General features: G+C 35.8%; 1 protein-coding gene across 1 annotated transcript; it reads left to right on the forward strand.

The window, feature by feature from the left end:
* Positions 1-221: 221 nt before the first annotated feature.
* LOC130012899 (uncharacterized) lies at positions 222-6866 on the forward strand. The gene is made up of 5 exons (XM_056101010.1): positions 222-306; positions 2933-3580; positions 4481-5137; positions 5955-6626; positions 6858-6866. The coding sequence occupies exons 1-5, from the start codon at positions 304-306 to the stop codon at positions 6864-6866; spliced, it is 1989 nt and encodes a 662-aa protein (XP_055956985.1). The 5' UTR covers positions 222-303.
* Positions 6867-12081: the final 5215 nt, after the last annotated feature.

Here is a 12081-nt window from a genome sequence, read left to right on the forward strand (position 1 = left end):
CAAGCCAAATCCCCACTCAATTACCAGGATTCCACTCTCCACCGACAGGGGTCGCAACGCACGGAAAACACGTTGCCCCATTACAGGGATCCTTTTAGTCCCCTTTTACGACACGCAGGACATACGTATGGTATATTCTTATCACCCCCTGCACCCCAGGGGGGGGGGGTTGTTTTTTTTAAATCAGACGTATTGTCAATAGTTGTTTTCTTTTCAGACCAGAAAGATGTTTCCTTGTCGCAAAATCCGGCGCTTTAAGATGATTACATGATGTTTTAGGACGAAGAAGTACTAATTACAAAAATGGTAAATATTATGCTTATTTCTCAAAATTATCAGAGATTAAAAAGAAAAAATATTCACTGCAACAAAACAGTTGCAAAATGCTGTTTCGTCAAAGCCCCATCAATAGCAGTGTGAACAACCAAGTTTTTTACCTTGGAATAATCCAAAGTCAATGTTACCAAAATCGGAAATGAACTGGAAATTTGTCTTTAGTTCGAAGGTCAAAATTAAGTCGGAAAGACAAATTTTGACAAACCCCGGCAGTTGTCGATCTGAAAGCGTGTTAATGTTTGGTAAATCCACTATAATACATAAAAAAGTTAGTATTAATTTAGCACGTCGAAACTTACTTCGTTCCTTATTTTTTTTTTTTTTTAAATTTCAGTATTCTATTTGTACACGAGATAAATTTGATGAAATGGGGTTAACCTTTCTGTGCCGACTGGGCTATTTAAAACGAGAAAACGCCGAACAATGTGATATGTAGCCCGGACATTGGGACTACTGCCTACTCTTATTATAATTACAACTGTCATGGTTTATGTTACGTCCCAGCCAATGTTTAAGCGGGACTTCGGTTTTATGCCCATCCGCACCACTAGACACTGTCACACTGGCCTTGCCAGGCCCTTAAACCTGTATGAATTACAAGGGAAAACAACGTTGGAAAATCCCCAGAAAATTTTTTGGTCAACTCTCGGCTAGCAAGCGAGTGTCAAACACACATCCGCCAATTTGATTGGTTTAATTAATATTATTTTCAAATTGAATTCGTTGGTCCATTATATTAAACTACAATTCTAGCACCGCGATCACTATCTTACAGTGCAAAAATTAAAGCACATCTAAGTCTAATTAATTTCTATATTCTTCTCCGGCTAAACTATTTACAGAAAAAATCTGGAAGAAATCGAAATTTACCAACACATTTCGAAAAAAGTCAGCAAAAAATTCGAAAATTATCGGAAAACATCCGAAAAAACAGAAAACAATACCACGCATAAAAATTGTGGGGATCTCAAGTCAAAGAGACGCATTAAAATGATGGACACTCTGGAGTTAGGCTTTTATTCATTCAGATATCAATCCCTAGTGCAATGAAATCTATCTTAACCCTATTGTACTACCACCCCCTATTGTAATAATTGTGATTAATGTATTTTACCATACAATAGAATCTATGGATTTTGATCATCATTTCCGTATGGGTGTGGATATAAGAGTACTAGAATTAAAATTATCTTTTACATTATCTTTTTTTTTTTGGGGGGGGGGGGGGCTTTTCTAGCAAGAATGACCAGCTCTTTATCTAAATCTTACATAATGTATCTTTAAATACTTCACTGCACTTAGACATAATTCATTACAATAGTGGTTGATATTACAATACGAGTTATTAAATATCATTGATTACAATCGAGGTTAACATTACATTTTAATAATTTTTCTAAACTCGTTAACGGCCTTTTATCATGTTCCGGCGGTGTTGAAACATAATATTCTATGCGGTATAAACTCATACCAGTCTTTTTATATTCATACGGAAACGGTGATCAAATCCCCTAGACTTTTAAAATTATTACAATAGGCGTTAAGAGAATTAAATAACAATAGGGATAATACCGTGTAACTCTTATTGTAATAAATATTTCTAAGTGTAATGAAGGATTTAATAGATGTAATCATTCAACTTTTAAGATTTTGTGTCGATTTTTATACGCACACATTTTCGACTGACGATGATGTGACAGTTTTGAAATATGATTAACTATATACGCATACTGACCGCTCATTTCCTTTTTGTGTGTCTGTGTGCCGCCTACAAGCCACAATTCTTAATTTAATCGTCTTGAATAAATTCCGTATGAATTCCTTATACCCTATGGATGATCCCTATTTTTTTGGGTGCATGCCAGATCCCCATGGGCAGAGCAACGCCCATTTCTTGTATTTAATGTATCATCTTGAAGCTTTGCATACTTATTCTTTGTACCCTAAGGAAATTCCTATCGTTTGGGGTGCAACCCCCAGGGGCAGAGCCATACCCATTTCTTGTATTTTTTTATTTGTCGTCTACAGTCTGCATTTCTTAACGTATAATATTGAAACTTTGAATACTTATTCTTTGTACCCTAAGGAACATCCCTGTCGTTTGGGGTACCATGTCCTACCCCCAGGGGCAGAGCCATGCCCATTTTCTTTTTGTGTGTCTGTGTGTCGCCTTCAGGCCACAATTCTTAAGTGATCATCTTGAAACTTTATACACTTATTCCTTATACCCTATGGATGATCCCTATTGTTTTTGGTGCATGCCCGACCCCCTGGGACAGAGTCGCGCCCATTTCTTGTATTTGTTTGTCATCTACAGGCCGCAATTCTTAACAGATCATTTTGAAACTTTGCATACCTTTTTATCATATTACAACTATTTCATTTTTCATTCTCTTCATTTTAAAAAGTACCATATCAATCAATGCTGGAATGTGGACGTATATTGCAGCGTTAGCGATGCTCTTGTTATTATTATCGGTTATTTGTTATATAAATATATTTTATGTGATGGTGTTTAAATGGCCTCGTTATATTCCCCATGTTTACTCAGTTGGAGCTGACGTGTCATGAAGCGCAATTTTATTTTATATTTTAGGAGAAAGGCGGTACCAGCAATAGCCCAAGTTATCAAACCAGGGGTGAAACATTTCAGGTAAACCTTATAGATCACGAACTCTCCGAAGACACGGATGCAGAGTCTGAAATACATGTCATTGACGATGTCGCACATTTTAAAGATACTGAAAAACAAGGATTGGCTTTCAAGGATGGACTAGAGGGTTATGTTCTGTCCATACGGACAGACATAAGTGACACAGACAGTGTTTATTTTAAGTTAAGTCAAGATGATGGAAGTGCAGAATTAGTTAGTGATTATAAAATTGTTTTGAATTATGGTAACGGCAATATGATTATTTACCATATACCAAACATGATAATAGACAATCTGCAACCTGGTCCAACAGTTGTCCATATAGACACAGGTAAAACATACAAATGTCGCGCTGGAGTGGTTCGAAGCCATGACGAAGAAGATGTAATAGTTCACACCAACATCCAAAAGTTACCTGATGTCACCGTGTGTAAGATAATATTTGGTGATAGTTTAGAGGTACCTTGCTCTGAGATAAGAAAATATCAAGACATGGAATATAGCAGTTTATTTGTGAAGACTGTTGACATACCAAATTCTGTCAACCTATTGACACTTGAGCAGTGGATGAAACAGCTTAACATACCACAGGTAATAAGAATTACTTTATATTACTGCTTATCATTATCCCTGGACATTAGGCAGATTACTTAAAAACATATTTGGAGGTTCATAAAATATTCGGATTGAGATATGAAGGTGCTGATACTTTGCTGCTGTTTTTGCCTAATAATACTGATTATTGTCTCGTTTTTATCATTGACACTTGAGCAGTGGATGAAACAGCTTAACATACCACAGGTAATAAGAATTACTTTATATTACTGCTTATCATTATCCCTGGACATTAGGCAGATTACTTAAAAACATATTTGGAGGTTCATAAAATATTCGGATTGAGATATGAAGGTGCTGATACTTTGCTGCTGTTTTTGCCTAATAATACTGATTATTGTCTCGTTTTTATCATATATCTATATTTTTTCTCATTTTTTTTTTAAACAGTTATTAAATATTACTCCCTTTTTATTGCAGTTTGACAAAATTTATAGGCGGTGGGGCTTTCGGCATCTTTGTACTGCTAAAGGGTGTCGTATTAGTTCCCTTAGAACGCCTGTAAAATGTAAAGTAACGTTTTAGAGAGAAAAGAAGACTTTGATTACATCGCTAGAGTCAGGATGTGCGCCACAATACGCTGTTAAAAATACGTCCCCTCCTGCTAAGTTGCTTGAGCGCCGCCATTGCACTCTAAATATAGTTCAACGCACAAATTTAAGAACGTCAGCGATACGTAGAGGAAACGAAATAAAATTTGAATCTAAGAATTTTCAGTCATTTATTGCTTTGCCTACCCCGGATAGATTTTAATGTTTTCAGAGATCCCTTTTGTTACCTAAATTTGATTAATCTTCGCTAATTGTTGGTGCATCTCACAGCCATTTCAATTTGACTGGTTACTGACACGTTATCCCTTTATTTTATTTTTTGAAGCTTTGCGATAATCAAGACAACCACAGTTATCAATATTCTGATAAATTTTCCGGTGAAAAATTTTGGATTAACCTTATAAATAATGGGAACAACGATGACATAGATTTGTTTAGTAACAATATGTTAATAGATATCAAGATGAATGCCAGGAATTTTGAAATCAACGACAGAGAATGTTTGGCTTTCAAAAGTGGATCTCATGCCTATGTTTCTGCAAAGGCGAAAATATATGCCATAGACAACATGTGCTTTAAGTTATGTAACGATGACGGAAGTGACGAATTGATTACTGATCACAAAATTGTTTTGATTTGTGATTCGCTAAATATGGTTATTTACCATATCCCAAACATGATCATAGACAATCTAGAAACTGGTCCAACAATTGTTCACATTGACGCAGGTCAAGTATATAAATACCGCGCTGGGGTTGTTCAAGGCCAAGACGATGAACATATAATAGTCCACACCTGCATCCAAGATTTACCTGATGCGAGCAAGTGTACAATCATATTTGACGATAACTCAATAGTGCCATGTTGTGGAGTAACAAAACATCAACAATGTAGCAGTTTGCTGATGAAGATGGTTGAGATACCAGCCTTAATCAATCTATTGACGGTTGACCAGTGGATGAACCAGTTTAACATAACACAGGTAAGGTGTAGTAATTAGTAGTATTAGTTGTGTAACTAGAATATTAAATTGTACTGACGTTTAAACTGGTTTGTTATTTTAAAAACACTTGCTTAGGACTCAGTTGTGGTGTATTATTTTGTCATATGGATATTACGGTGAATGATACACCTGCTTTAGTTTTCCACTACTGATCATAAAATAAATAAATTTATTTATGAGCGTTGGCAACGGTCTTATGATCTTGCAGCTGCAAATAAAATTCACCACATTAAGACTCTCCTTAAAGGATTGATTTTAATTTTATTTACTGTGCTATTTTTATTTATGCGTGCTGTTTTTTCGGTTTAAATTTGTCTCGAATAAATCATATTATGTTTGGTGCAATATTTCCCGATTGGCGCTGACGTGCCGTAAAATGCGATTTCATTCATTCATTGCTTCATGCTAAGTGGGTAAGACGCTAGCTCGCTAGCCTGGAGGTCGGGTGTTCGATCCCTGCATTGGCCGAGAAAGTTCATCCAGATTTTCCGGCGTGGTTCTCCCTTGTCAGTGATGCAAGACGGAGGGGCTGACAAGGAAAGCTGTCTAGTCGTTCGGATGGGACGAAAAACCGAGGTCCCGTGTACACATTGGCGTGCACGTTAAAGACCCCTTGGCAGTTGGAATTCGATATAAGAGTAGGCCGTAGTGCCGCTGTCCGGGCAAAATTTCCCTCATAGCACACTGTATGGCGTATGCCCGTCTTCATTAGCCCAGGTTAGGAGCAGAACAGTAGGACGTTAAACCCCATTTCATTTCATTTCATTTTCATTGCTTCATTGTATTGTCGTTGTAGGAGGAAGATGGTAACAAAGATAATCCAAGTTATCAACGGATATATCAAACCACGGGTAAAACATTTCAGGTAAACCTCATAGAAAACAAACTCTCTGAAGGCACTGATGCAATGGCTGAACAGGATGTGGTAATATGTGTCGTTGACGATGCCGCAAATTTTAACGATACTGAAAAACAAGGCTTGGCTTTCAAACATGGACTGGAGGGTTATGTTCTCTCCATACGGTCAGACATAAGTGACACCGACAGTGTTTATTTTAAGCTAAGTCAAGATGATGGAAGTTGTGAATTAGTTAGTGATTATAAAATTGTTTTGAATTATGGTAGCGGCAATATGATTATTTACCATATACCAAACATGATAATAGATGAACTGCAACCTGGTCCAACAGTTGTTCACATAGATACGGGTGCAACATATAAATGTCGCGCTGGATTGGTTCGAAGCCACGACGAGGAAAATGTAATAGTTCACACCAACATCCAAAAGTTACCTGATGCCACCATGTGTAAGATCATATTTGGTGATAGTTTAGAGGTACCTTGCTCCGAGCAAAGAAAATATCGAGACATGAAATATAGCAGTTTAATTGTGAAGAGTGCTGAAATACCAAATTCTTTCAACCTTCTGACTCTTGAGCAGTGGATGAAACAGCTTAACATACCACAGGTAATAATGATTACTTTATATTACTGCTTATTATTATCCCTGGACATTAGGCAGATTACTGAGGTTCATAAAATATTCGGATTGAGATATGAAGGTACTGATACTTTGCAGCTGTTTTTGCCTAATAATACTGATTATTGTCTCCATTTTATCAGATATCTATATTTTGTCTCAAACTATAATGATTTAAAAAATAAAAAATACTACTCCCTTTTTATTGCAATGTTACAGAATGTATAGGGGGCGGGGGCAAAGGTTAATGGGAATGGATAGTTAAGCTCTGGGCCCTGTTTCACAAAAACTTAAATCACCTTAAAATCGTCTTAAACTATAATTCCATCCTAACTTAAGATAGATGCGTTTCACAAAACGATTTTAAGCATTTTAGATAAAATCCACTAAAATAATAAGTTAAAATTGTATCTTAACTTGAAATAGTGGCGTTTCACAAAACTATTTTAGGGACAATTTTAACTAAAATCAATTTTAACTTAGGACAGCCATCACCCTCTCCTAACTTAAAATCACGACATTAACAAACATTGATTAGAGCTACGTTGTGGGATCTATTGCGACATATAGATATATTTGGAATAATGATAATATTGCCAATGACAGCGGTATTTGCTGTCAACAAATAGAGCCATACAAATAATGTTCGGACCATCATGTGACCAATTGCAGATCTACAAATTAGATTATTTATTTGGGACATGATATTGTTCATAGTTATGGCTTACTACACTGGAGTTCTATTGTGTATAATAAACGCTTCCCAAGCGAAACAAAACATAACAATGTCACGTGACAATATTACAAATGGCGGATACAAGCGTTCTTTGATTACATGCAGTTTGGTTTGATTATTAAATAATACGGTAATCTGTATTTATGGGAAAAGGAGAATGAATTTCCCCAAATCCAAAACTAGATGACTGGAATATTTATTGGATGGAAAGTGAATATTTTATAAACAAAAATATTCGGATTTGCAGTTTTCTAGCTTAGGTGGATTTGTGATTTGAATCTCGAACTCAAATGTTTTATACATTTTATTAAAATTGTAATAAATGTTTTACATGAATGAATGAAATCTACAATTTAAAAAAATACAATAACATTGTGATTTGACGCTCTACAAATCACTAAAAGTATAACAATTGCTTGCTGAAAAAGCGTTACTAATATGTTGTTTTTTCCAATGCAGCAAAACCTACTGGACTGTTGTACTTAACTTATTATTTTTTAAAAATATATTCAAAAAGAATGCTTCTTTTACAGATTTCAATATAACCACAAATGGTTGATTGTTTTAATGCTTAGATAAGTATTAATGGTTTGTATTTGAAAAACAAATTATATAAGCGAAAAATAGTAAGATACATTATGTACATCTTAAAACACGCCCTTCTCAGTTACTACTTCGGCGAATATCATTTGATAATTTAGATGATCAGAATTAAACACCGTTTTGCTATGTTATTATTTTTGTATGATTGGTGGGGGTATACTAAATTAGGGGATTGGATTGAAAGATTATAGCTACCATTATATGGAGACATAATGTGTGGTGCATTTACGGTCTTATAAAGCTCTATTCTTGCATAAAGAATTCTTGATTCGCACGGAATTGTTTTAGCCGTGATCATTTTAAATCATGCTTATGCCAAGATTTGGGTAAGTGTTAATTTAACTAGATATCAGAAAAGTACCATGTTTTCATAAATTTTCTGACGACTAACGTACTGTTTAGATAAATTGTACAATATTTATCAGTTCACTAGTTACAATAAAATCATGCATTATAGCTATTTTTATTTATTTATCCCTGGTGCTTCATATTCAATTTAGGGTGCATCAACATATTTAAAAATATGTTTTTAAGCTTTAGGTCATTTTATTATACCTTTCTACCATAAATAATAGCCCGAATTTAGGTATACCAAAAGTTAAAGAAATATCTTTCTACCATAAATAATAGCCCACCAGAAAACTTAGTGTCAGTACATTATTAAATTTTATATTCCATTAATCAATTCCATTCCGCCATTGGTTTGTCTTAAACTCGTCATTTGTATTCATGGGCATCAGGGTCGAGATGGCAACGTTATATGTTTTATTCCTCTAATTTACTATAAAACACCATTCGGTTCGCCTCACGGGTTAACGGCATATTAATAGCTTTATTCACTGAGATGGTTCCTTTACTTGTGGTTTATTTTTCGAATTGCTTTTTGTATTTATTTACAGAGGTTAAAAGTTTAAATGGAAATATTTAAGCACCTTCGTGTTAAACCGTTGAAAGATTTAAAGTTTGGATTAAGGTTAAGTGAGTGTAGGTCAAAGATGCGACTGGCAGAGTGTGTATTAGGGTGTTAAAAATTAAAAGTTATTCCCTACAAGGTGGTTCTACGGTTCTTACCATACAATTCAGCTGTGAAATAACACAATTTCTTTCATTATGTGTACAACAATAAAACTATTTCAATTTCAAGTTGTCTAAACCGGGGTGTTGTGGGGTATGCATCTAAGTGTTTTGACGACCTGAAAAATATACTTAATTTTATTTAAACATATTAGAATCTTAGGATGATTTAAACAAAGGCACAAGACCGGTTCCAGATTCAATAATACATATAGCAAGTATAACAACCCTTTAAACCTTGATACGTTCACTATTTCGGGCATTAAACTAATGGCTGATATTGTTTGTAGATAATACTAAGCCTAGGTTAACATCTTCAACACATATCAATTTAATTCAAGCCTACTGTCCTAAACGCAGATATAGCACAATTATTAGATAATACGAATTAATTAAGTTAAGCATTCCCCAATCATGGGTGAGAGAAAATCAAACCAACTTGAATATAACAACAATGTCTTCCACCAACACGAGCCACGTGTTAGATGATGAATGAATTTGTGAAACCGAATCAATTAAAATCTAAGTGTTGTTATGAAAAATGTCTCGGCTCTAAATTTGTAAAACTTATTTTTTTAAATTATTGGTAAAATAATGGTTTCTTGTGTAATTTTCCTATCATATGGAAAACCATTTTTTGTAATTTTAAAAACCCTAAATGTATTGACTTAGATTGTAAAATTTTACATAATATATTATGGTCAACGGAAAAGCTATTTAAGATAGGTAAAGTAAGTGACGAATATTGCCCGGTTTGTAAACCAATGCACGAGGATATTCAACATTTACTAGATGTCATTATTAAACAGTTTTTTAAACTTCTAATTAAGACTATAATGAAAATAAATATAAGTAGTAATGAATTAGGCACTGTAATTTTATTTGGTCTCCAGCGGTCAAGTAAAACTCCACCAATAGAGTTATGTAATATTATTATGTGTACAATACGATTAGCTATATATAATAGATAATATATCCTGCGTACACATCTACGAAAAGAATGAGAGTGCTTAAGATTTTATTTTAAAATTTATTTAGCCTCCCGGGTTAAATGATGAGATAAGCATGGATTTTTTAACTTTAAATAAAAGAAACAAAAAGTCTAATTTACTATAAAACACCATTCGGTTCGCGTCACGGGTTCACGGCATATTAGTAGCTTTTTTCACTGCGATGGTTCCTTTACTTATGGTATATTTTTCGAATTGCTTTTTGTATTAATTTACAACGGTTAAAAGTTTTAATTGGAAATATTCTAAATATTTTTCTTTATAACTGATTTGCTCAGTCATAACATGTCTTAGAGGCCTACACAACAATGCAATTTGTGGTTGTAATCATTTATTTAGCACCTTCTTGTTAAACCGTTGAAAGACTTAAAGTGTGGATTAAGGTTAATTGAGTGTAGGTCAAATATGCCCCTGGCGAAGTGTGTATTAGGGTGTTAAAGGAGCTAAGTCTCTCACTCGATATTTTCCATAATAATCGAAATTAAAAACACAAATTAGAATTCAATATTGGTCCATTTCAATTCAACATGATGTTGTTATATACATGTAGTCGTGAAAATGTGGGATCCTAATGCGATGCTAACAATTATCGTGGTATAACCCTGAATAGTCATTTAGGTAAAATGTTCACGTCTATTTTTAATAAGAGAGTGCAGAACTTTAACTCTGAACATATACTATTCAAATAAAGTAGGGGATATTTGATTTTTAAGTGTTATTAAAGTCACCTAATGAAACTGACGAAGAAACAAATGACAAAATGAAATGAAGTTCACATTCATCGATTTATTCCAAATGATCGTTAGACTAAGTAAGGCACAGACTGACCATTATAAGGGTAAAATGATACCCGGGGTCAAACAGCAAAGTTACCACAGCATCACAACCAAGTCAGTAACGGGTAAATCCTCCTCTGTTTGCCAAACAAGCATTGATCCGACGTGGCACACTCCTAATGAGACGTCTAAGGTCATTTTGGTCCAGATTGTCCCATTCCTGTTGCAACGCAGCAGCAAGTTCTTGGACATTGGCAGGACGTTGTTGACGTTGACGTAACCTCTGTCCAAGCATGTCCCAGACATGCTCGATGGGGGAGAGGTCGGGACTCAGTGCTGGCCAAGGTAATGTGGTGATGTTCTGTTGTTGGAGGTAACCTGTAACGATCCTGGCCCTGTGACATCTTGCGTTGTCATCCTGGAAGATGAAACGGCGGCCATGACGTCGTGCGAACGGCACAACATGGACTGCCAAGATGTTGTCCCGGTAGTACTGGCCTGTAACACGCCCTGCAACAACATGTAAAGCCGTTCTTCCAGCAACTGTGATGCCTCCTCCACCATAACAGAACCACCCCCAAATCGATCATGTCTGATGACGTTAACGTCTTGGAAGCGCTCGTTTCGACGACGCCACACCCTCCTACGTCTGTCCAAAAAATCAACAGTGAACCTTGACTCATCTGAAAACATCACATTGCTCCAGCGTCGATTATCCCAGTGTTGACGATCCCTACACCAACGACGTCTTGCCTGAATGTGATGATCTCTCAAACAAGGGATCACACGAGGACGTCGGGCGCGAAGGTGACCCCTATGCAGTCGATTCCGAATCGTCTGGCCACTCACTCTCACACCAGTGTCTGTTTGAAGACGAGCGCTGATCTGATTTGCTGTGATGACACGATTTCTCAAGGCCAATGTACGGATAAATCGATCCTGGGCTTGAGTTGTCGCCCTTGGTCGACCTGAGCGTGGTCTGTCCTGTACAGATTGTGTATCACGGTATCTGGACCATAGCCTGCTTATGACAGACTGAGAAACATTCATCGTCCGCGCCACAACCGCCTGTGTTGTGCCGATCTGTAGCATGCCAAGGGCACGTAACCTTTCATTTTGGGTAAGCCGACGCATATCAAAATTTGTTTTCTGGTCACTAAAACAATTTAACTGATGTTTCCACCCTGGAATTCAATGCCACAATGACTGTAACATTCAAAGTCAGAGTCGTGCAAATCTTGGGT

The sequence above is a fragment of the Patella vulgata genome, chromosome 1 (genome assembly GCF_932274485.2).
Source record: "Patella vulgata chromosome 1, xgPatVulg1.2, whole genome shotgun sequence".
Classification (NCBI taxonomy): domain Eukaryota; kingdom Metazoa; phylum Mollusca; class Gastropoda; family Patellidae; genus Patella; species Patella vulgata.